Here is a 27,500-nt window from a genome sequence, read left to right as displayed (position 1 = left end):
CTGAGGGAAGTCGACGGCAGATACAAGGACGGCGCAAACTCCACAGATCTATGATAAGAGGCGACTTTTTTACACAATTTTCTCACTGAAACCTGCCAGTTGACAAGTGGTCGGGATCCATGTTCGCTTGACCGCTCTGATTCGGGAATTTTAAACAAGGAATCACCCTGTGTTTGTGTGGCTAAAGGCTGAAGCTTCCCACCTCCATCTTTCTACTTTGACTTCTCCATTATGAATTGAAGAAATTGCAAAAGATTCAGCAACACAGATGTCCGAAATACTATTTAATCGCGTGATGAAAAGAGACGACTTTTAGCCGCAAAGAAACAAGAAACTCTGCGGGAAACTTAAAATTGCAATTTAGTAAACTAAAAAGGCCGTATTGGCATGTGTTGCAATGTTAATATTTCATCATTGATATATAAACTATCAGACTGCGTGGTCAGTAGTAGTGGGTTTCAGTAGGCCTTTAAGAGCCAATATGTTACTAATTTGCATGTTAATAAGCAACTAATTTATGGTGAATATGTTCCCCATACTAAAGTGCTAGCATTTTGTTAGTTTTTTTACTGACGCACAAAATGAACCGTGCATGAACATCACCTTATTCAGACAACAAAACCAACATAGTACATAGACTCCCAACAAATTACTCACCTGCAAATCAGTCAGCTGTTGCCGTATCCGTAATACGCCGATGGGGAGAAGTTTGTATTTACACGATTAGTCGGGTGTGTTTTGACCTCCGCCGAACCCCTGAGGCCGAGTCACCCAACCCCAAGGGTTCGATCGACCCCAGGTTAAGAACCACTGACCTACAACTTATCAGATAAAAACATAGAAAAAAAACTACCAGCAGTGGTAAAGTTCAGATCCATGAAGGAAAGAAGAAAGTGAATAAATGTTTATAACTGAATACATTTACATATGTATACAAATTTGTTTTATTTTTTATCTTTTTGATGAATTAAGTAATGTTTATGACAACTTTTTTTCCAAAACACAATATAGAATGTGAGATATAACGGGATAATGCATACGTTTATCATTTGTTGACCCCAAAAATGTATTGTGGGACCCGATTTGGAAAATTCCTAGCGCCAACACTGCTGTCAACAGAGGAGAAAAAAATGCTTTGTTTAAATAAATATATTATTTATAAAGCAAGTTCGCGCACATATGTCTTCTTTTTGTGATTCAGAATATGGTCAGCGTAGTATATATATACATATATATATATATATATATATATATATATATATATATATATATATATATATATATATATATATATATATATATGCATCACAGTAGGTACGGTGTTCTTGGGATGCAACTCAGTATTCTTCTTCCTCCAAACACGACGAGTTGAGTTTATACCAAAAAGTTCTATTTTGGTTTCATCTGACCACATGACATTCTCCCAATCCTCTGCTGTATCATCCATGTATCCATTTTGGTATGAACTCAATTCATCGTGTTTGGAGGAAGAAGAATACTGAGTTGCATCCCAAGAACACCATAACTACTGTGGAGCATGGGGGTGGAAACATCATGCTTTGGGGCTGTTTTTCTTCTAAGGGGACAGGACGATTGCTCCGTGTTAAGGAAAGAATGAATGGGGCCATGTATCGTGAGATTTTGAGCCAAAACCTCCTTCCATCAGTGAGAGCTTTGAATGGTTGACCAAATACTTATTTCCCACCATAATTTACAAATAAATTCTTAAAAATTTCTACAATGGGAATTCCTGGATTTTTTTATTCACATTCTGTCTCTCACAGTTGAAGTGTACCCCTTAGAGATGCGCGGTTTGCGGTCTCATCCACGGAGTCCGCGGATAAACCGCGGTTCGGGCAGGTGACATGACGAAAAAATAGATTTTAAATAGATTCGGGCGGGTGGCGGTTGAACCATTTGGAAATATATGATATACGTCGTTCAGAGATCGGTAACTTTTACCATTCAAAGAGCCATTTTGGACCCGTGTCACAAAGCGAAGAAGACATTAGTTGACGTAAACATTCTCAAGTATGTCTGCTGGCAGTCACCCAATTATTAAGTTTTAAGTCTCACCTTAAAACTCATCTGTATACTCTAGCCTTTAAATAGACCTCCTTTTTAGACCATTTGATCTGCCGCTTCTTTTCTTTCTCCTATGTCCCCCCCTCCCTTGTGGAGGGGGTCCGGTCCGATGACCATGGATGAAGTACTGGCTGTCCAGAGTCGAGACCCAGGATGGACCGCTCGTCGAGACCCAGGATGGACCGCTCGCCTGTATCGGTTGGGGACATTTCTACGCTGCTGATCCGCCTCCGCTTGAAATGGTTTCCTGTGGACGGGACTCTCGCTGCTGTCTTGGATCCGCTTGAACTGAACTCTCGCGGCTGTGTTGGAGCCACTATGGATTGAACTTTCACAGTATCATGTTAGACCCGCTCGACATCCATTGCTTTCGGTCCCCTAGAGGGGGGGGGGGGGGGTTGCCCACATCTGAGGTCCTCTCCAAGGTTTCTCATAGTCAGCATTGTCACTGGCGTCCCACTGGATGTGAATTCTCCCTGCCCACTGGGTGTGAGTTTTCCTTGCCCTTTTGTGGGTTCTTCCGAGGATGTTGTAGTCGTAATGATTTGTGCAGTCCTTTGAGACATTTGTGATTTGGGGCTATATAAATAAACATTGATTGATTGATTGATTGAAGTATTGGGGCGTGCTATGAAGCCTTTGCCTTTGACGCCTTCTACAACATGTACAATTTACTTGCAAGTACAGCATTATGTTGTGTGTGGCTTACACTGACACACGCACACAACTGCAAGGCATACTGGGTGACACAGAGTACACTAATGGTTGTGATATAAACAATTTTAACACTCTTATTAATATGCGCCACGATGTGAATCCACACCAAACAAGAATGACAAACACATTTCGGGAGAACATCCTCACAGTAACACAACATAAACGCAACACAACAAATACCCAGAATCCTTTGCATCCATGACACCCCTGACTATATTATACACCCCACTAGCCACAAACTCCCCTCCCCCCGGTGCGTCGGTAAGGTGGGCGGGGTTGGGGGTGCGGGGGTGTAAAATATATTCAGGATGAGTCATGGATGCAAAGGATTCTGGGTATTTGTTGTGTTGCGTTTATGTTGTGTTACTGTGAGGATGTTCTCCCGAAATGTGTCTGTCATTCTTGTTTGTTGCGGCTTCACAGCGTGGCGCATATTAGTAAGAGTGTTAAAATTGCTTATATCACAACCATTAGTGTACTCTGTGTCACCCAGTATGCCCTTCAATCTTGTACGTGTTTGCGTTAGCTGCATACAGCATTTTTGCCGGACTGGCAAACGGTTCGCACATGTTGTTGAAGGTGTCAAAGGCAATGGCTTCACAGCACGCCCTTTTTCCCGTTATCCGAATGATATTCGCGAGAACGTTAGCGACTCCCATTGCCTTCTTTATCAATCAATGTATTTTATTTCGGCAATCTTCACATAAAACAAAGAACAACAACAAAAAAAGAAAAAAAAAACACTCATTTGAGCAATGATTGAGCCGAAAGGGTGTAGGTTGTGAAGCAACGCTTATATAAACCTACCCCATCACAACAAGAACAAGGTTCAAAATATATAAAATCTAAAACATGCTTCACTTATATTACTTTTTTTTTAAACAATATATAAGCAACATATATGTAGCACACGTCTCATATACACAGTTTAACATTTAAATCAAACAAATACATTTGTACACTTATATATATACATATATATATATATTATATATACACAATCTATTTAAATTCCATATAAAGTGGTAATATATACATTTTAATATAACCTATATGTATAATTATGAAATCATAAATTGTATCTATATACATATCATATATTATTGTCTTCTTTACTTTGTGACACGGGTCAAACAGAACAGGATCGCTGATGGGTCTCTTACAAAAAAGATGACATACAGGTAAACAAGTAGGGGGGGGGGAGAAAAGAATAGAAGATTAAAATAAAATTTAAAAAATCGGTCTTAGCCTGGGCCCTGGAGTGGGGGTGCAGACCGAGGCCAAGGGAAAAAACAACAACAACTATATAACAACGGGCGGGTGGCGGGCGGTTGCGGTTCTGATAAAATGTTGGATTGGGTGGATGGCGGGTGGATGACGACTTTAGTGATGCGGTTGCGGATGATATAATTGCATATCCACGCATCTCTAGTACCCTTGATGAAAATTACAGACCTCTTTCATCATTTTAAGCAGGAGAACTATGCATGTATATGTATTACTTTTTTCAAATTGTATTTATTTAGTTTTTTTTACTGATAAATGTGTAAGAGTTTCGCATGAACTCACAGATTTTCTACCTATAAAAACGAGTGGTGTGAAAGCACAAAGAAAGCCGTAAACAATCCTGGCACGATGCGTCTACATAAGTGCGTTCCACACCCGCCTGGCTCACACTTTCCACTGCAAAACATCTCCCACTACTTTTTTAGTTTTACGGGGAATGGTTTCCTCGAAAAAAAGCAAAAGTGCTAACTGGCATGAAGTCACCTGCTTTTATCTCACCTTGGCAGGAGGAGAGGAAGCGGTCCGCTCGCCCACATGTGCCGATCACAACCTATCATAGCAGCGTGAAGGAAAAGTGGGCAGGGGCAACCACCAAAGGGGCGGAGACCTTGGAGTGCATGTTTGTGAAGTGTTGGTCCAAGCAACACAAGTCGCAGGCAGAAGGGGCGCAAGCAGGGAACTCTCGCTAAAATCAGGTAAATTATTTGGTGAAAGATGGTGTCTGTCAGTGTGTCTTTATCTGATGAGGGCCGCCATCAACACTTGATGATGGGACCTCATTGCCTGTTCTTTGCACAATTTGGACCATTCCTGAGGCCCGTGGACAAAGCCGCCTTTTCTTGACGTGGTTTTCATTTCTTTTTTTTTTTCCCCCTCTTACTTCCTCCCGGTGGACTAAACCCTCCAAGAATGTGACTCCCTGCCGGCACTTCCAACGGGCCGTCAAAAAGCATTAAAGGTCTTTCAATTGATTTTGCAAAATTTAAGGGCCTAAATGGCATTAAAAAGCATTAAAATGGACATCCAGAGGCATTAAAAGGTAATACAATTGTAGGCCTGGGCTGACAGTCAACAAGTCAATTAATAAGTCAATTAATAAGTCAATCAATCCAACCATTAATGCAAAATTTGCCATCATCCTTTCATTTTTTTCCTTCCTTTCTGAGTTTCAAAGCAGATACAAGAGGGTTCACTCAGCCCGGCACCTTTTATTGGCCAGTGGTGTTACATGAACAGAGTGAGCCTCTTGTCGGTCATCCACAATCTTTGTTTTGGTACGAGAAAGTGGCGTTTAGTAGTGGTTGTAGTAAATGTATTTCATGTTCCGAGCTGGAACGAGCAGGTAATATTTTAATAAACACTCACTTTTAATGGAACTAGCGGGTAATCATTTGATTAAATATGTACTTTTAATACTGGAACTAGAAGGTATTAATTGTAATAAACACTTTTAATATATATATATATATATATATATATCCATTCATCCATCTTCTTCCGCTTATCCGAGGTCGGGTCGCGGGGGCAGCAGCCTAAGCAGGGAAGCCAAGACTTCCCTCTCCCCAGCCACTTCGTCTAGCTCTTCCCGGGAGATCCCGAGGCATTCCCAGGCCAGCCGGGAGACATATCAATCAATCAATCAATGTTTATTTATACAGCCCTAAATCACAAATGTCTCAAAGGACTGTACGAACCATTACGACTACGACATCCTCGGAAGAACCCACAAAAGGGCAAGGAAAACTCACACCCAGTGGGCAGGGAGAATTCACATCCAGTGGGACGCCAGTGACCAATGCTGACTATGAGAAACCTTGGAGAGGACCTCAGATGTGGGCAACCCCCCCCTCTAGGGGACCGAAAACAATGGATGTCGAGCGGGTCTAACATGATACTGTGAAAGTTCAATCCATAGTGGCTCCAACACAGCCGCAAGGGTTCAGTTCAAAGCGGATCCAAGACAGCAGCGAGAATCCCGTCCACAGGAAACCATCCCAAGCGGAGGCGGATCAGCAGCGTAGAGATGTCCCCAACCGATACACAGGCGAGCGGTCCATCCTGGGTCTCGACTCTGGACAGCCAGTACTTCATCCATGGTCATCGGACCGGACCCCCTCCACAAGGGAGGGGGGGACAGAGGAGAAAAAAGAAAAGAAGCGGCAGATCAACTGGTCTAAAAAGGAGGTGTATTTAAAGGCTAGAGTATACAGATGAGTTTTAAGGTGAGACTTAAATGCTTCTATATAGTCTTCCCAAAGTGTCCTGGGTCTTCCTCGTGGCCTCCTACCGGTTGGACGTGCCCTAAACACCTCCCTAGGGAGGCGTTCGGGTGGCATCCTGACCAGATGCCCGAGCCACCTCATCTGGCTGCTCTCGATGTGGAGGAGCAGCGGCTTTACTTTGAGCTTCTCACCCTATCTCTAAGGGAGAGCCCCGCCACCCGGCGGAGAAAACTCATTTCGGCCGCTTGTACCCGTGGCCTTATCTTTTCGGTCATGACCCAAAGCTCTTGACCATAGGTGAGGGTGGGAACTTAGATCGAACGGTAAATTGAGAGCTTTGCCTTCCGGCTCAGCTCCTTCTTCACCACAACGGATCGGTACAACGTCCGCATTACTGAAGACGCCGCACCGATCTGCCTGTCTATCTCATGATTCACTCTTCCCCCACTCGTGAACAAGACTCCTAGGTACTTGAACTCCTCCACTTGGGGCGGGGGCTCCTCTCCAACCCGGAGATGGCACTCCACCCTTTTCCGAGAGAGAACCATGGACTCGGACTTGGAGGTGCTGATTCTCAATCAGGTCACTTCACACTCAGCTGCGAACCTATCCAGTGAGAGCTGAAGATCCCGGCCAGATGAAGCCAACAGGACCACATCATCTGCAAAAAGCAGAGACCTAATCCCGCGGTCACCAAACCGGAACCCCTCAACGCCTTGACTGCGCCTAGAAATTCTGTCCATAAAAGTTATGAACAGAATCGGTGACAAAGGACAGCCTTGGCGGAGTCCAACCCTCACTGGAAACGTGTTTGACTTACTGCAAGCAATGGGAACCAAGCTCTGGGACTGATCATACAGGGAGCGGACCGCCACAATAAGACAGTCCGGTACTCCATACTCTCTGAGCACTCCCCACAGGACTTCCCGAGGGACACGGTTCAATGCCTTCTCCAAGTCCACAAAGCACATGTAGACTGGTTGGGCAAACTCCCATGCACCCTCAAGAACCCTGCCCAGAGTATAGAGCTGGTCCACAGTTCCACAACCAGGACGAAAACCACACTGTTCCCCCTGAATCCGAGGTTAGACTATCCGGCGGAGCCTCCTCTCCAGTACACCTGAATAAACCTTACCGGGAAGGCTGAGGAGTGTGATCCCACGATAGTTGGAACACACCCTCCGGTCCCCCTTCTTAAAGAGAGGAACCACCACCCCGGTCTGCCAATCCAGAGGTACCGCCCCCGATGTCCACGCGATGCTGCAGAGTCTTGTCAACCAAGACAGCCGACAGCATCCAGAGCCTTAAGGAACTCCGGGCGGATCTCATCTACCCCGAGGAGCTTTTTAACTACCTCAGCAACTTCAGCCCCAAAAATAGAAGAGCCCACCACAGATTCCACCACAGTTTTTTACTGTAACGACCGGGTCGCACAGTGATGCGGATTCGTTCTCCCAGGGATGCAGACGAACCTCGGACACAGCGTAAAGGTAAGAACAAATTATTTATTTAGAAATAAATCAGACTCTGACAAAGAAAAACTTGCTCAAAGCACAGAATGTAAAACAAAAGAGCTAGCATGGGAGCTAGAAGACAAAAGGCCTGGCGTGGAAGCTAGCAGGTACAGAACCGGGAACAGAAGTCGTCATGTGTAGTGTGTAGCAGATTACGAAGCCAGACAGACTGACGGGAGAAGGCAGGTTTAAATAACGACTGATTACATAAACAGGTGTGCGACCGGAACAAGCGGCAGGTGAAAAAAATACATAACCATGGAAACCAACTGAGAAGTGCACACACAGTAACCGAAGGAGTCAAAACCAACAGAAAAACACAAGTGACCTAAAAAACACAAACAGAATATGAACCCTTGAATGTTTATTTAGTTTTGTGCAAGCATATTTTAGCTTAGATACCTCCATGTTGCACCTCTCTAGTACAAACCCCGTTTCCATATGAGTTGGGAAATTGTGTTAGATGTAAATATAAACGGAATGCAATAATTTGCATTAATTTTCAACCCATATTCAGTTGAATATGCTACAAAGACAACATATTTGATGTTCAAACTGATAAACATTGTTTTTTTGGGCAAATAATTATTAACTTTAGAATTTGATGCCAGCAACATGTGCCAAAGAAGTTGGGAAAGGTGGCAATAAATACTGATAAAGTTGAGGAATGCTCATCAAACACTTATTTGGAACATCCCACAGGCGTGCAGGATAATTGGGAACAGGTGGGTTCCATGATTGGGTGTAAAAGCAGCTTCCATGAAATGCTCAGTAATTCACAAACAAGGATGGGGTGAGGCTCACCACTTTGTAAGCAAATTGTTGAACAGTTTTAGAACATTTCTCAACGAGCTATTGCAAGGAATTTAGGGATTTTACCATCTACGGTCCGTAAAATCATCAAAAAGTTCAGAGAATCTGGAGAAATCACTGCATGTAAGCGATGATATTACGGACTTTTGATCCCTCAGGTGGTACTGCATCAAAAACCGACATCAGTGTGTAAAAGATATCACCACATGGGTTCAGGAACACTTCATAAAACCACTGTCAGTAACTACAGTTGGTCGCTACATCTGTAAGTGCAGGTTAAAACTCTATCATGCAAAGCCAAACCCATTTATCAACAACATCCTGAAACGCCGCCGGCTTGGCTGGGCCCGAGCTCAACTAAGATGGACTGATGCAAAGTGGAAAGGTGTTCTGTGGTCTGACGAGTCCACATTTCAAATCATAATTGGAAACAGAGGACGTGGTGTCCTCCGGAACAACCATTCGGATTGTTATAGGCGCAAAGTTCAAAAGCCAGCATCTGTAATGGTATGGGGGTGTATTAGTGCCCAAGGCATGGGTAACTTACACATCTGTGAAGGCACCATTAATACTGAATGGTCCATACAGGTTTTGGAGCAACATATGTTGTCATCCAAGCAACGTTATCATGGACGCCCCTGCTTATTTCAGCAAGACAAGTGTTACAACAGCGTGGCTTTGTAGGAAAAGAGTGTGGGTACTTTCCTGGCCCGCCTGCAGTCCAGACCTGTTTCCCATGGAAAATGTGTGGCGCATTATGAAGCGTAAAATACGACAGCGGAGACTCCGGACTGTTGAACGACTGAAGCTCTACATCAGGGGTCACCAACCTTTTTGAAACCAAGAGCTACTTCTTGGGTACTGATTAATGCGAAGGGCTACCAGTTTGATCCACACTTAAATAAATTGCCAGAAATAGCCAGTTTGCTCAATTTACCTTTAATAAATAAATCTATATACTGTATATAAAAATGGGTATTTCTGTCTGTCATCCGTCATACATTTTTTTTTCCTTTTACGGAAGGTTTTTTGTAGAGAATAAATGATGAAAAAAACACTTAATTGAACGGTTTAAAATAAGAGAAAACACGAAAAAGATGAAAATAAGAATTTGAAACATAGTTCATCTTCAATTTTTACTCTTTAAAATTCCAAATTCAACCGAAAAAAATGAATAGAAAAACTAGCCAATTCGAATCTTTTTGAGAAAGATAAAAAAAATAATTTATGGAACATCGTTAGTAAATTTTCCTGATTAAGATTAATTTTAGAATTTTGACGACATATTTTAAATAGGTTAAAATCCAATCTGCACTTTGTTAGAATATATAACAAATTGGACCAAGCTATATTTCTAACAAAGACAAATCATTATTTCTTCTAGACTTTCCAGAACAAATTTTAAAAGAAATTCAAAAGACTTTGAAATAAGATTTAAATTTGATTCTAAAGATTTTCTAGATTTGCCAGAATATTTTTTTTGAATTTTAATCATAATAAGTTTGAAGAAATATTTCACAAATATTCCATCCATCCATCCGTTTTCTACCGCTTAATCCCTTTCGGGGTCGCGGGGGGCGCTGGTGCCTATCTCAGCTACAATCGGGCGGAAGGCGGGGTACACCCTGGACAAGTCGCCACCTCATCACAGGGCTCATTGTCGAAAAAACAGATGCTAAAATGAAGAATTAAATCAAAATGTATTTATTATTCTTTACAATAAAAAGCATTTTTTTACTTGAACATTGATTTAAATTGTCAAGAAAGAAGAGGAAGGAATTTAAAAGGTAAAAAGCTATATGTGTTTAAAAATCCTAAAATCATTTTTAAGGTTGTATTTTTTCTCTAAAATTGTCTTTCTGAAAGTTCTAAGAAGCAAAGTAAAAAAAATAAATGAATTTATTTAAACAAGTGACGACCAAGTCTTTAAAATATTTTCTTGGATTTTAAAATTCTGTTTGAGTTGTGTCTCTTGGAATTAAAAATGTCGAGCAAAGCGAGACCAGCTTGCTAGTAAATAAATAAAATTTAAAAAATAGAAGCAGCTCACTGGTAAGTGCTGCTATTTGAGCTAATTCAGAACAGGCCAGCGGGCTACTCATCTGGTCCTTACGGGCTACCTGGTACCCGCGGGCACCGCGTTGGTGACCCCTGCTCTCCATAAAACAAGAATGGGAAAGAATTCCACTTTCTAAGCTTCAACAATTAGTTTCCTCAGTTCCCAAACGTTTATTGAATGTTGTTAAAAGAAAAAGTGATGTAACACAGTGGTGAACATGCCCTTTCCCAACTACTTTGGCACGTGCTGCAGCCATGAAATTCTAAGTTAATTATTACTTGCAAAAAATATACATAGTTTGAGTTTGAACATCAAATATCTTGTCTTTGTAGTGCATTCAACTGAATATGGGTTGAAAAGGATTTGCAAATCATTGTATTCCGTTTATATTTACATCAAACACAAATTCCCAACTCATATGGAAACGGGGTTTGTACTAAAACTTTGTGAGTGACAGACTTCTCCGTCTCTCAGGTCAGCTGGAGGTGGATTGTGTCCGTGTGCCGCCATGCGTCAGGTGATCTTCCTCCTCTCCGCCCTGCTTCCGCTGTCTCTCTCCCATGGACAAGATCCGTTGGCCTGGTTCTACAGCGGGCGGCACGCCCTGCAGGCGGACACCACAGGCGGCGAGTGTCCCCCCGAGTGCGACTGTCCTCCCACCTTCCCCATCGCCATGTACTGCGACGACCGGGGCCTGACGGCCATGCCCACCGTGCCCTCCCGGATCAAGTACCTCTACCTCCAGCATAACGCCATCGCGGCTGTGTCCGACTCGGCTCTGGTCAACGCCACCGAGCTGAGGTGGCTGATGTTGCACCACAACCTTCTCACGGCCAGCGCCATCAGCCGGAAGGTAAACAGCCCATCTTGGTCTAATGCCCGCGTGTCAAACTCGCTTCCTTTGAGCGTACTTATGGCCGCTTGGAACAGTAGGAAGGGGATTCATACGGCCCCCTTCGTTGCGCTTTACCTGACACATGAAACGTGACAATTTCAGCCACTTTAGCCACCAAATGGCAGTCGAGTGTTGAATAGCCTTAAATCTGTTTGGTGGCCATTCCAACTTTGACCACATCGTGAGTTTCTATGGAGAGTGTCTCTTTTCCATTATTTTCAGCAGACTGCACAGTTCACTCACTCAAGATCCACCCAAGGATGGGGCCAAATGTTTCCCTTTTCTACTGTAAATGAATCTGCTTATGCATTTGATTATGATTATTGTATATATTTTAAAACGTACTGTAAAAACAAAATAAAAAAACGGCAACTCAGACGGTAGAATTTTACTGTAAAATTTCCAGTGGTTATTGATTACAACCTATAACAGTAAATGTGAAAACAGTACTACTCATTTGTCGCTAGAAGTTTACGTTAAAAAGAACTTTGTCGCTGGATTTTTATTGTAAAATGTTCAGTTTTTTGTTACATTTTTTTACGTAAAAAAAATCTTAGTCGCTAAAATTTTACGTAAAAATAACTTAGTCACTAGAAATTTACTGTAAAATTTCCCGTGTTTTATGTTGCAACTTTGATACAGTAAATGTAAAAACAGTGCCACTCTTTTGTTACGTTAAAAACGTATTTGCTAGAATTTTACTGTAAACTTTACAGTGTTTTTGTTTACAACTTATTATAGTAATTGTAAAAAGAGTTCCACTTTTTTGTTATGTTAAAAAACTTGGTCGCTAGAATTTTACTGTAAAATGTACGGTGTTTTATGTTACAACATATTACATTAAGTGTAAAAACAGTACCACTCTTTTGTTACGTAAAAAAACTTGGTCACTAGAATTTTACCGTCAAATTTACAGTGTTTTTTGTTTACAACATATTGCAGTAAATGTAAAAATAGTACCACTCTTTTGTTACGTTAAAAAACTTAATCGCTAGATATTTTCTGTAAAATTTACAGTGTTGTTGTTTACAACATATTACAGTAAATGTGAAAATAGTACCACTTTTTTTACGTAAAAAAAACTTTGTCGCTAGAATTTTACTTAAAAAAAACTTAGTCGCTAGAATTTGACTGTAAAATTTCCAGTGTTTTTTGTTATAACGTATTACAGTAAATTTAAAAATAGTACGACTCTTTTGTTAGGTAAAAAAAACTTGGTCGCTAGAATTTTACAGTAAAATTTTCAGTCTGTTTTGTTACAACATATTACAGTAAATGTAAAAACAGTATCACTCTTTTGTTACGTAAAAAAACTTAATCGCTAGATATTTTCTGTAAAATTTACAGTGTTGTTGTTTACAACATATTACAGTAAATGTAAAGACAGTTCCACTCTTTTGTTACGTTAAAAAACTTAGTCGCCAGAATTTTACTGTAAAATTTACAGTGTTTTATGTTACACAATATTACAGTAAATGTAAAAATAATACCACTCATTTATTTCGTAAAAAAACTTAGTCGCTAGAATTTTACTTAAAAAAACTTAGTCGCTAGAATTTTACTGTAAAATTTCCAGTGTTTTTTGTTACAACATATTACAGTAAATGTAAAAACAGTACCACTCTTTTGTTATGTTAAAAAACTTAGTCGCTAGATTTTTTTCTTTAAAGTTTACAGCGTTGTTCTTTACAACATATTGCAGTAATTGTAAAAACAGTACCACTCTTTTGTTACGTAAAAAAAACTTAGTCGCTAGAAATTTACTGTAAAATTTCCAGTGTTTTTTGTTCCAACACATCACATTAATTGTAAAAGCACTACCACTCTTTTGTTACCTAAATAAAACTTAGTGTAAAATTTTACTGTAAAATTTCCAGTGGTTTTTTTTGCTGCAACATATTACAGCACATGTAAAACACAGTACCACTTTTTTGTTACGTAAAAAAAATGTTTTGCTAGAATGTTACTGTAAAATTTTTTGGTTTACAACATATTGCAGTAAATGTAAAAACGGTATTACTCTTTTGTTACGTAAAAAACTTAGTCATTAGAAATTTACTGTAAAATTTCCAGTGTTTTATGTTACAACATATTACAGTACATGTAAAAACAGTACCACTCTTTTGTTACGTTAAAACACTTAGTTGCTAGAATTTTACTGTAAGACTTAGTGTTTTTTGTTTTGTTTACAACGTATTACAGTAAATGTAAAAACATTACTACTGTTTTGTTATATAAATTAATGGAAGCTTAGTCCCTAAAATTTTGATGTGAAATGTATTCTTGTTTTTTTACAACATTGTACAGTAAATGTAAAAACATTAACACTTTTTTGTTATGTTAATTAATGAAAACTTAGTCACTAGAAATTTGTGTAAAATGTACAGTGTTTTTGTTTACAGCATTTTACAGTATATGTAAAACCAGTACCATTGTTTTGTTATGTAAATTAATGGACTTAGTTGATATAATTATACTGTAAAATTTACAGTGTTTTTGTTTACAACATATTACATTAAATGTACAAACATTACCACTTTTTTTTGTTGGTATTTATTTTCTGGCAACTGAGTTGTCTTTTTTGGGTGGGGTTAACTGTAAAAAAAATGTGGTACCGTTTTTCAACTTACAGTAATACATCGTAAAAACAACAACCATAGATTTTACGGTAAAATAAAACGGCAACTCAATCGCAGGAATTTTACTGTAAAATATAAAGCGCTTTTCACAACATATTACGATAAATGGAAAAAAATTACCACTCTTTTGTTACGTTAAAAAACTGGACTCTTACTCGCTAGAATTTTACTGTAAAATGTATGCTTGCTTGTTTACCGTAAAAAAATTTTGATAATTTTTCAATTTAAAGTAATACTTCACAAAAACACCACCTGTAGATTTTACATTAAAAAACTGGCAGATCAGTCAACAAAAGTTTTTTTTTTAAGTTTCATTCTCAATTTACAATTTTCAATTTACAGTAATGTGCTGTAAAACCACTGTCAATTTTACTGTAAAATCTATTTTCATTTTGACAGTGTACGTTTTGATGGATAAATTGCTGATATGTATCTTTAATTTTAACAAAGAAAATCGTTTGGAAAGTATGATAATATAATATTTGTTGCAATTCTGGATAATATTACATTTTAAAAGTACATTAAGTCAATCAATCAATGTTTATTTATATAGTCCTAAATCACAAATATCTCAAAGGGCTGTACAAACCAGTACGACTACGACATCCTCGGAAGAACCCACATAAGGGCAAGGAAAACTCACACCCAGTGGGACGCCAGTGACAATGATGACTATGAGAAACCTTGGAGAGGACCTCAAATGTGGGCAACCCCCCACCCCCACCCCCCTCTAGGGCAGTGGTCCCCAACCTTTTTGTATCCGCGGACCGGTCAACGCTTAATAATTTGTCCTGCGGCCCGGGGGGGGTGTCCTTTTTTTTTCTTTTTTCTTTTTTCTTCTTTGTCATGAAAAAGGGACGTTTTTGTCATGAAAAAGGGATTTTTTTGTGGTTGGTGCACTATTTGTAAGTGGATATTGTGTTTTTTATGTTGATTTTTATTAAATCAACATAAAAATGTTGATTTTTTTATAAAAAAACATTTCTGCGGCCCGGTACCAATCAGGCCACGGCCCGGTGGTTGGGGACCACTGCTCTAGGGGACCGAAAGCAATGGATGTCGAGCGGGTCTAACATGATACTGTGAAAGTTCAATCCATAGTGGCTCCAACACAACCGCGAGAGTCCATTCCGAAGTGGATCCAACACAGCAGAGAGAGTCCTGTCCACAGTGGAGCCAACAGGAAACCATCCCAAGCGGAGGCGGATCAGCAGCGCAGAGATGTCCCTAACCGATACACAGGCTAGCGGTCCATCCTGGGTCCCGACTCTGGACAGCTAGTACTTCATCCATGGCCATTGGACCGGACCCCCTCCACAAGGGAGAGTGGGACAGAGGAGAAAAAGAAAAGAAACGGCAGATCAACTGGTCTAAAAAGGGAGTCTATTTAAAGGTTAGAGTATACAAATGAGTTTTAAGGTGAGACTTAAATGCTTCTACTGAGGTAGCATCTCGAACTGTTACCGGGCGGGCATTCCAGAGTACTGGAGCCCGAATGGAAAACGCTCTATAGCCCGCAGACTTTTTTTGGGCTTTAGGAATCACTAATAAGCCGGAGTCTTTTGAACGCAGTTTTCTTGCCGGGACATATGGTACAATACAATCGGCAAGATAGGCTGGAGCTAGACCGTGTAGTATTTTATACGTAAGTAGTAAAACCCGTACATGTGTTTATCTTCTGTCAAAATGGAAAGAGCGAATACATTCAGTAGGAAAATATAAAGTACTTTATTGACGCATATTATTTCCAGGCATTAACGAGCCACTGGTGGGCTAGATGTGGCCCCGGGGTCTTGATTTGTCCACCAGTGATGTCGTGGCTTGCATGACGGACTTCTCCAAACTCTTCTCAGGCCTTCGTGAAGTTGGAAGGACTGGAGCGTTTGTATTTGCAACACAACAATTTGACCGGCGTCCCTGAGAACCTTCCTCGTTCCCTGCGAGACCTGAGGATGGATCACAACAGCATCCAGCAGGTACCTCAGTCTTAGACCGTGGTCCATAAGATACATGCAGAAGTGGGGCTTTGTCACCTCAGAGATGTGGAATTATTTTTTTTAGTTTTGTTTGTCATTGCACCTTCTTCGATTTATGCCCTTTTTGTTAAGAAAATCCTGTTCCTCATAGAAAAAAGAAAATATGCAACATTTTCCTAAAAGTGAAATATTTGACGTGAAGGAATTGAAGCCTTACCGTATTTCTCGGAGTATAAGTCGCTCCGGAGTTAAAGAAGGAAAAAAACATATACACGTCACACTGGAGTATAACTCTCAATTTTCGGGGAAATTTATTGGATAAAATCCAACACCAAGAATAGACATTTGAAAGGCAATTTAAAATAAATAAAGAATAGTGAACAACAGACTGAATAAGTGTATGTTATATGAGGCATAAATAACCAACTGAGAAGGTGCCTGGTATGTCATTCAAATAACTGTAATTTATAGAACATGCTATATGTTTACCAAACAATCTGTCCTGATCGATAAATCCCATGAAATCTTCTTCCTTGATGTCACAACTCTGCCAACTCCAAAGGTATGCACCGCTCATACTTGCCAACCTTGAGACCTCCGATTTTGGGAGGTGGGGGGTGGGGTGGAGGCGTGGTTTGTTCGGGGGGCATGGTTAAGAGGGGAGGAGTATAATTAACCAACTCGAGTATTTCATACATATATATATGTATACATATATATGTATGAAATACTTGACTTTCAGTGAATTCTAGCTATATATATTTATTTTATTATATATATAAATAAAATAAATAGTTTGAATTTCCGACCGCACCTATCAAATACACAATAATAAAAACACAGATGTTCTACTAACTGTACTGTGCTTGCTGGTTACTAAAAAAACAAAAAACAACAACACTTACCTTTCACTATTTGAGTAACTTTTGTTCTGCCATTTGCGTATTGGCGAGCAATCTCCGAATCCGGGAACATATCATTCACGGATTTGTTGTAGACATCCCTAAATGAGAACGGGATGTTGCTTCCAGCTATTAGCATAGCCATCTTTGTCTCAGCATAAGTTACACCATCGGGTCTCCATTTTGCGAGGTGGCCCACAATACTGGGTTGTGAACGATGCTGCGCTGCAGACGCTTTGTGCTCCGCTGACCGTTCATGACCGAGTATATCCGTTCGGCCGCCGTGTTCAATGGAGAAGTCTGTTCTACAAAATTTCCCGGCAACATACCCCTTCCCCTTCAAACTCTCCTGGATAAACTGAAATTATTGTTTCCATTCGTTTTGGAACTTGCAAGCGTATTTCTTCATTTTGCTCGTCGACGGTGTAATATATTGGGTTGGAGTCAATAACCAGGCGACGTGATGAAGTTACGTCTCTTTACTGTGGGCATCAGAACAGACTCCCTAATGCGTATGTTCCTTGACTGCACTTAAATGTAGAATATATTTATATTATTCATATTTAATATATATGTAATATATTGTATTTTTTATTATTATCATTGTTTATTGTGAGCGAACTGTGGTGCTGAATTTCCCCCAGGGATCAATAAAGTACATTCTATTCTATTCTATGTACAGTAGATGGCAGTATTGTCCTGTTTAAGAGGGTCACAACATTGCTGAGTCAGGTCCGCATGAATTTCGGGAGATTTTCGGGAGAAAATTTATCCCGGGAGGTTTTCGAGAGAGGTGCTGAATTTCAGGAGCATCCCGGAAAATCTGGGAGGGTTGGCAAGTATGGCGCCGCTTCCTCTTGTCGTTTTCTGCTGCATATTTTACTACGTCCAGCTTGTAATCTGCAGTACATGATTTCCTTTTCGGTGCAATTTTTGTTCAGCCCTTCTCAGTTTTTATAAGTTACCGCCAACGTTAAAATGATCCAATTTAATAGCTACAGCAGTAGCATATAGCAGTTAGCATCCCATGACCCACAATGCACTTCTGCCATGACCCTCCCCCACTGAATTCTTATCAGTTGACGTGTGTGTGACGATTGCTGACATTTTCTTCGTCTCTTCCGCGAATTAGATAAATAATATTATTTAATATTTTACAGTAATGTGTTAATAATTTCACACATAAGTCGCTCCAGAGTATATGTCCAACCCCAGCCAATCTATGAAAAAAACTGTGACTTATAATCCGAAAAATACGGTAAATAGTTGCACAAATTCATAAATTGGATGTTGATGTATTCTTGCAATTTGAACAATAACAGTTAAAAAAAAAAAAAAATCCACTAAAATTCACATGGCTCAAAAAGGGTATTTTCAACTGGGGGCCTGCGGGCATGCGGGCCACGTCCGGCCTGTCAAAGCTTTTCATTTGGCCCGTCGAACAACACTTGATGAAAGCGTTCAAAACAGGGTTGCTTATGTATGCAGTACTCCCGCCACCCTGCAGGGGGACAACAGCGATACGTGTCACAGTGAAGCAGCAGAGTGAAAAGAAGAAGATGGCACTATCAACCCCAAAAAAAATCTAAATAAATCGCGAAAATCCGACTTTTAGGAGCAACTGGACAACAAAGTATGAATGTATTGAAAATGCTGACTTTTTGTATTCGTGGTCGTGTTGTTTTTTACATGTTTAGCTGTATTTAACTCGATTAAAACTTGTAGCGCTGAATTTGGTCAGCAGAGGGCAATAAAGCTACACCTTAGGTTCAATTTGGTTAAGATACATGTGTGCAATGTTTGCTGTGTGTATTAAGGCTAGACCTTGTGTTTTATTTATGTAACATACACAATTGACAATATACTTTTTTCATGTTTATATTTTCAGTCTTACAAACCGATATAAAAGGAAGAGCTATAACGAAAAAAAAAACTGAGGAAGAAAAATACTTCAAAATAAAACTTAGCTTTAGTTTTGTCATGCTGTTAACTATCTGTCCAGCGGCACGCGCTGGAAACGAGTAACCAGGGCAGAATAACGACTTTATTGACAGTGCAGTTTGAAAGCTGATGTGTTTACTTTGTAAATAAGAAAACACAGTTTTAAAGGGATATAACCTGGGGAGGCACTTTCTAAAGCAGGGGGTCACCAACCTTTTTGAAACCAAGAGCTACTTCTTGGGTACTGATTCATGCGAAGGGCTACCAGTTTGATACACACTTAAACAAATTGCCAAAAATAGCCAATTTGCTTAATTTACCTTTAATAAATAAATAAATAAATATATATACAAAAATGGGTATTTCTGTCCGTCATTCCGTCGTACATTTTTTTTCCTTTTACGGAAGTTTTTTTGTGGAGAATAAATTATGAAAAAAACACTTAATTGAAAGATTTAAAAGAGGAAGAAACACGAAAAAAAATTAAATTAAATTTTGAAACGTAGTTTATCTTCAATTTCGACTCTTTAAAATTCAAAATTCAACCGAAAAAAATGATGGGAAAACTCAAATCTTTTTGAAGAAATAAAAAAAATAATTTATGGAACATCATTAGTAATTTTTCCTGATTAAGATTAATTTTAGAATTTTGATGACATGTTTTAAATAGGTTAAAATCCAATCTTCACTTTATTAGAATATATAACAAATTGGACCAAGCTATATTTCCAACAAAGACAAATCATTATTTCTTCTAGATTTTCCAGAACAAAAATTTTAAAATAAATTCCGAAGACTGTGAAATAAGATTTAAATTTGATTCTAAAGATGTTCTAGATTTGCCAGAATATTTTTTTTGAATTTTAATCATAAGTTTGAAGAAAGCTTTCACAAATATTCTTTGTCAAAAAAACAGAAGCTGAAATGAAGAATTAAATTAAAATGTATTTATTATTCTTTACAATAAATAAAAAAATACTTGAACATTGATTTAAATTGTCAGGAAAGAAGAGGAAGGAATGTTAAAAGGTAAAAAGGTGTATGTGTTTAAAAATCCTAAAATCATTTTTATTGTTGTATTGTTTCTCCAAACTTATCTTTCTGAAAGTTATAAGAAGCAAAGTAAAAAAAAATAATTTATTTATTGACACAAGTGAAGACCAAGTCTTTAAAATATTTTCTTGGATTTTCTCATTTTATTTCAGTTTTGTCTCTCTTAGAATTAAAAATGTCGAGCAAAGTGAGACCAGCTTGCTAGTAAATGAATAAAATTCAAAAAATAGAGGCAGCTCACTGGTAAGTGCTGCTATTTGAGCTATTTTTAGAACAGGCCAGCGGGTGACTCATCTGGTCCTTACGGGCTACCTGGTGCCCACGGGCACCGCGTTGGTGACCCCTGGTCTAAAGAGACTTGGGCTCTTGAAACTGCGGCCCCCTTCATTACATAGTTGAAGAGCTCTGAATTAAAGTGTTTAAAATAAGTCATACATTATTTTATTTTATTTTCTACTTTCAACTCATAGCATCTTCAGATCGAACCATCAATTAAACATATCATATCAATGTTTTTGTTTGGTTATATTACGGCATTTTTGTCACAACACACAAAATATGCAATATTTTCTCCCAAAACATATTTCAAAGTGGAATATTTGATATGAAATAATCTGAGCCTTGAATAGGTCAACAATTCATAACATCCATTTTGATTCATTATTTTTTTTTTCAACAATGATGGCTTTTATGAAAAGACAAACTGCCTGCATGGCAGCTTTGTGTTATTAGAGTTAACTTTGCAACGTTCTCTTGTTACATTTTACCTGTTGGCTCTTTTATTCTACTTTTTTTTAAGGTTTTTTTTTTTAGTATACATTTTTAGTATATGCGTGAAAAGATTAATTGTGGGCCGCGCTTTGGACGCCCCTGCTTATTACCACGCCGCAATGCAACACAGCGACGGAGTTCCTGTGCAGTCCGGACCCTGCACATTTCTGTCAAGAACCGGCAAGCACACCGTTTAAAGGCCTACTGAAATGAGATTTTCTTATTCAAACGGGGATAGCAGGTCCATTCTATGTGTCATACTTGATCATTTCGCGATATTGCCATATTTTTGCTGAAATGACTTAGTAGAGAACATCGACGATAAAGTTTGCAACTTTTGGTCGCTAATATAAAAGCCTTGCCTGTACGGGAAGTAGCAGACGATGTGCGCGTGACGTCACGGTTTGTAGAGCTCCTCACATCTGAACATTGTTTACAATCATGGCCACCTGCAGCGAGAGCGATTCGGACCGAGAAAGCGACAATTTCCCCAGTAACTTGAGCAAGGATGAAAGATTTGTGGATGAGGAAAGTGAGAGTGAAGCACTAGGAAAAGGAAAAAAAAGGGCAGTGGGAGCGATTCAGATGTTATTAGACACATTTACTAGGATAATTCTGGAAAATCCCTTGTCTCAGTGGTCCCCAACCACCAAGCCGCGGCCCGGTACCGGGCTGTGGCCCGATTGGTACCGGGCCGTGGCCCGATTGGTACCGGGCCGCAGAAGAATTTTTAATTCATTTTTATTTAAAAAAAAAAATAAATAAATAAAAATATTTTTTATTTTTTATTAAATCAACATAAAAAACACAATATACACTTACAATCAGTGCACCAACCACAAAAACCCCCCCTTTTCATGACAAAAACGTTCCTTTTTCATAACAAAGAGAAAAAAAAAAAAAAAAAGGACCCCCCCGGGCCGCGGGACACATTATTAAGCGTTGACCGATCCGCGGATACAAAAAGGTTGGGGACCACTGCCTTATCTGCTTATTGTGCTACTAGTGTTTTAGCGAGATTATATAGTCGTACCTGAAAGTCGGAGGGGTGGTGACCGCCAGTGTCTCTGAGGGAAGCCACATTTCTCGACGAGGCGAAGCAAAGGCAGCCGGTCGGGCCGGGCTGAGCTTTTTTTCCCCCTCCTCCACGGTGGAAGTATCCCACGTTCGGGGGCGGCGGGTCGGAGGAGGCAAGAGAGTCCGCAGCTGCCTCTTTGACAGGTGCACAAGGAATGACGCAAGCTCCGCTCATGTCTACGGTAAGAGCCGACTTATTACCACAATTTTCTCACCGAAACCTTCCAGTTGACATGTGGTAGAGAACCATGTTCGCTTAACCGCTCTGTTCCATAGTAAAGCTTCACCTTCGGGAATGTAAACAGGGAATCACCGGCTGTGTTTGTGTGGCTAAAGGCAGCCGCAATACACCGCTTCCCACCTACAGCTTTCTTCTTTGACGTCTCCATTATTAATTGAACTAATTGCAAAAGATTCAGCAACACAGATGTCCAGAATACTGTGTAATTATGCGATTAAAGCAGACGACTTATAGCTGGGATAGGGCTGGAACAAAATGTCCATCGACAATCGGTGACGTCATACGCATCATCATACCGCAACGTTTTCAACAGGATACTTGGCGGGAAATGTAAAATTGCAATTTAGTAAACTAAAAAGGCCGTATTGGCATGTGTTGCAATGTTAATATTTCATCATTGATATATAAACTATCAAACTGCGTGGTTGTTAGTAGTGGGTTTCAGTAGGCCTTTAAGAGTTTATTCGAGCAGCCCTTGCCAATGAACTAACTCATTTTCCAGTGCAGCTCTAAAGACACAGGGTTCGCATAACATACTTATCGCATACGTCGAAAGGAACCTTTCGTTTTTAGGAACTTAAATGTTTTTGTTGGGGAAAAAAGGCCACATTTTAGTGCGTGTATTTTCTTTTGTTACGTTTTTGCCATTGATGGCCCTTTTATCACACGTTGCCTAGGTAACGCCTTCAGATCTAGCCGGAATGGACAACCTCACCATCCTGCATCTCCATGACAACGCTATCACAGACATGGGTGCGTCATTGCAGTCTCTGGCGTCCCTCACACTGTTGGACATCAGCAACAACAAGTTGACTAAGGTGCGTTTTTACCTAGTTATTAAAAAAAAAAATGGATTCGCGGTCGTCAAAACGCTTTGCCTCGAAGGTCCCAGAGGCTCTCCCCGAACAGCTCCACCAGCTCTACCTGGACGCCAACTCCATCGCCTCTCTGTCCGAGGGCTTCTTGGGCGGTTTGACACGGCTGCAGTACCTGCGCTTGGCCCACAACCAGCTGACCGACACGGGCGTGCCCGCCGGCGCCTTTAACGTGACGGCGCTGGTGGAGCTGGACCTCAGCTTCAACAGGCTGGAGAGAATCCCTTCAGTCAGCCCCGCCCTGCAGCATCTTTACCTGCAGGCCAACCAGATCAAAGGTGAGCAGGGGAGGGGGCGAATGTCCCAGGTGAAGACGTGACCTTAGAGGTCGTGTACCAGCCAGGATGACAAACTATCAGAGGCCCAGCAAAACCACTAATGATGTTCCTGCAAAAACAAAACTATAAGTACTATCATTCACGGGCTAAAAGCGCATAATATTTAAAGGCCTACTGAAACCCACTACTACCCACCACGCAGTCTGATAGTTTATATATCAATGATGAAATATTAACATTGCAACACATGCCAATACGGCCAGTTTAGTTTACTAAATTACAATTTTAAATTTCACACGGAAGTATCATGCTAAAATGTCGCTGTATGTAGGGGACATATTGCAATTTGTTCAATTAATAATGGAGACGTCAAAGAAGAAAGATGTAGGTAGGAAGCGGTGTATTGCGGCCGCCTTTTGCAACACAAACACAGCCGGTGTTTCCTTATTTCCTTGTTTACGTTACCGAAAGATGACGGTGAAGCTTTACTATGGAACAGAGCGTTCAAGCGAACATGGTACCCTACCACGTGTCAACCGGCGGGTTTCGGGGAGAAAATGGTGGTAATAAGTCGGCTCTTACCGTAGACATGAGCGGAGAGCTCGCGTCGTTCCTCCTGCACCTGTCAAAGAGGAAGCTGCGGACTATCTCGCCTCCACCCCCCGGCCGTCAGATTTTTCCAACGTGGAGGAAGCATCGGCTGCCTTCGCCTCGTGGAAAAACGTGGCTTCCCTGGGAGACACTGGCGGTCATCACACCCGTGGCCACACCCCTCCGACCTTCAGGTTGTACAGGTACGACTATATAATCTCAGTAAAACAACACGGCCGGTTTAGTTTACTAAATTGCAATTTTAAATTCCGCGCGGAAGTATCATGCTAAAACGTCGCGGTATGTAGAGGACATTTTGGTCTAGCACCGTTCACAGCTATACGTCGTCTCTTTTCATCGCATAATTCCACAGTATTATGAACATCTGTGTCGCTGAATGTTTTGCAATTTGTTCAATAATAATGGAGACGTCAAAGAAGAAAGATGTAGGTTGGAAATGGTGTATTGCGGCCGCCATAAGCAGCACAAACACAGCCGGTGTTTCCTTGTTTACATTCCCGAAGGTGAAGCTTTACTATGGAACAGAGCGTTCAAGCGAACATGGTACCCTACCACGTGTCAACCGGCAGGTTTCGGTGAGAAAATGGTGGTAATAATGTCGGCTCTTACCGTAGACATGAGCGGAGAGCTTGCGTCGTTCCTCCTGCACCTGTCAAAGAGGAAGCTGCGGACTATATCGCCTCCACCTCCCGGCCGTCAGATTTTTCCAACATGGAGGAAGCATTGGCTGCCTTCTCCTCGTCGAAAAACGTGGCTTCCCTGGGAGACACTGGCGGTCACCACACCCGTGGCCACACCCCTCCGACCTTCCGGCTGTACAGTGTCGTGGAAATTTCTTAAAGACGATCCTTTAGTGACAAATAGCTTTAAAATGATTTCTTAAAGTAAAAAACTAATTATAACGAGCTTTGCAAAGCGAGACCAAACCAGAACGACACATCCGTCCGTTCCAGCTTGTTCTAACCCCTTTAGAATTTGACATGACCATTATACATTCTCAGAAGTCCCACCCTCCATGCTCATTTACATACAGTACACTAGTGGAATGAATACTCAAAGTCCTGTGAAGGGAAGAGGGTGTCGTTTGCCCAGAGGAAGGGGGTCACTCAGGAAAGGGGAACAATTTAGCTCTGTTTTGGGTAAGGAAGAGGGAAAACATGCCCACGTCAACTATAGTCCACATGTCACAACAAAGACACAGGAGAAAGAGCCCGATCAGATTAGAGGCCTCTTGCAGAGTTTCACATTCCTAAACCTAATAAACAACTTTTGGTACCCAGTTCAAAGAACATCCTCTTTTTAAACAAGTATAAGTAATTTCGCTATCACAACAGGTACGACCATATAATCTCACTAAAACACTAGTAACACAATAAGCAGATAAGGGATTTTCCAGAATTATCCTAGTAAATTTGTCTAATAACATCTGAATTGCTCTGTTTTTTGGGGGTTTTTTCTAGTCCTTCACTCTCACTTTCCTCATCCACAAATCTTTCATCCTCGCTCAAATTAATGGGGAAATCGTCGCTTTCTCGGTCCGAATCGCTCTCGCTGCTGGTGGCCATGATTATAAACAATGTGAGGATGTGAGGAGCCCTACAACCAGTGACGTCACGCGCACATCGTCTGCTACTTCCGGTACAGGCAAGGCTTTTTTATTAGCGACCAAAAGTTGCGAACTTTATCGTCAATGTTCTCTACTAAATCCTTTCTGCAAAAATATGGCAATATCGCAAAATGATCAAGTATGACACATAGAATGGACCTACTATAATATAAGTAATTTTGCTATCACAACAGGTACGACCATATAATCTCACTAAAACACTAGTAACACAATAAGCAGATAAGGGATTTTCCAGAAATATCCTAGTAAATTTGTCTAATAACATCTGAATCGCTCAGCCATTTAGTTTTTTTTTTTTCTAGTCCTTCACTCTCACTTTCCTCAACCACAAATCTTTCATCCTCGCTCAAATTAATGGGTAAATCGTCGCTTTCTCGGTCCGAATCGCTCTCGCTGCTGGTGGCCATGATTATAAACAATGTGAGGATGTGAGGAGCCCTACAACCAGTGACTTCACTCGCACATCGTCTGCTACTTCCGGTACAGGCAAGGCTTTTTTATTAGCGACCAAAAGTTGCGAACTTTATCGTCGATGTTCTCTACTAAATCCTTTCAGCAAAAATATGGCAATATCGGGAAATGATCAAGTATGACACATAGAATGGACCTACTATAATATAAGTAATTTTGCTATCACAACAGGTACGACCATATAATCTCACTAAAACACTAGTAACACAATAAGCAGATAAGGGATTTTCCAGAATTATCCTAGTAAATTTGTCTAATAACATCTGAATCGCTCAGCCATTTAGTTTTTTTTTTTTCTAGTCCTTCACTCTCACTTTCCTCATCCACAAATCTTTCATCCTCGCTCAAATTAATGGGGAAATCGTCGCTTTCTCTGTCGGAATCGCTCTCGCTGCTGGTGGCCATGATTATAAACAATGTGAGGATGTGAGGAGCTCCACAACCCGTGACATCACGCGCACATCGTCTGCTACTTCCGGTACAGGCAAGGCTTTTTTATTAGCGACCAAAAGTTGCGAACTTTACCGTCGATGTTCTCTACTAAATCCTTTCAGCAAAAATATGGCAATATCGCAAAATGATCAAGTATGACACAGAGAATGGACCTACTATAATATAAGTAATTTCGCTATCGAAACAGGTACGACCATATAATCTCACTAAAACACTAGTAACACAATAAGCAGATAAGGGATTTTCCAGAATTATCCTAGTAAATTTGTCTAATAACATCTGAATCGCTCAGCCATTTAGTTTTTGTTTTTTTTCTAGTCCTTCACTCTCACTTTCCTCATCCACAAATCTTTCATCCTCGCTCAAATTAATGGGGAAATCGTCGCTTTCTCGGTCCGAATCGCTCTCGCTGCTGGTGGCCATGATTATAAACAATGTGAGGATGTGAGGAGCCCTACAACCAGTGACGTCACGCGCACATCGTCTGCTACTTCCGGTACAGGCAAGGCTTTTTTATTAGCGACCAAAAGTTGCGAACTTTATCGTCGATGTTCTCTACTAAATCCTTTCTGCAAAAATATGGCAATATCGCAAAATGATCAAGTATGACACATAGAATGGACCTACTATAATATAAGTAATTTTGCTATCACAACAGGTACGACCATATAATCTCACTAAAACACTAGTAACCCAATAAGCAGATAAGGGATTTTCCAGAAATATCCTAGTAAATTTGTCTAATAACATCTGAATCGCTCTGTTTTTTGTTTGTTTTTTCTAGTCCTTCACTCTCACTTTCCTCGTCCACAAATCTTTCATCCTCGCTCAAATTAATGGGGAAATCGTCGCTTTCTCAGTCCGAATCAATCTCGCTGCTGGTGGCCATGATTGTAAACAATGAAGGGATGTGAGGAGCTCCACAACCCGTGATTTCACGCGCACATCGTCTGCTACTTTCGGTACAGGCAAGGCTTTATTATTGGCGACCA

General features: G+C 40.4%; 1 protein-coding gene across 2 annotated transcripts in view; it reads left to right on the top strand.

Annotated features, from left to right (window-relative positions):
* fmoda (fibromodulin a) overlaps positions 1-27,500 on the top strand; it is a 281,121-nt gene that overhangs the window by 245,822 nt on the left and 7,799 nt on the right. For both annotated transcript variants that reach the window (XM_061922593.1, XM_061922592.1), the window contains 5 exons: positions 4,596-4,784; positions 11,172-11,550; positions 16,085-16,207; positions 22,870-23,010; positions 23,078-23,345. In XM_061922593.1, the coding sequence (XP_061778577.1) occupies positions 11,206-11,550; positions 16,085-16,207; positions 22,870-23,010; positions 23,078-23,345 (877 nt within the window). In that variant the 5' untranslated portion in view covers positions 4,596-4,784; positions 11,172-11,205. The remainder of the gene's footprint in view (positions 1-4,595; positions 4,785-11,171; positions 11,551-16,084; positions 16,208-22,869; positions 23,011-23,077; positions 23,346-27,500) is intronic.

Source organism: Nerophis ophidion, linkage group LG16 (assembly GCF_033978795.1).
Source record: "Nerophis ophidion isolate RoL-2023_Sa linkage group LG16, RoL_Noph_v1.0, whole genome shotgun sequence".
Lineage (NCBI taxonomy): Eukaryota > Metazoa > Chordata > Actinopteri > Syngnathiformes > Syngnathidae > Nerophis > Nerophis ophidion.
This window is presented reverse-complemented; position numbering and strand designations above follow the sequence as displayed.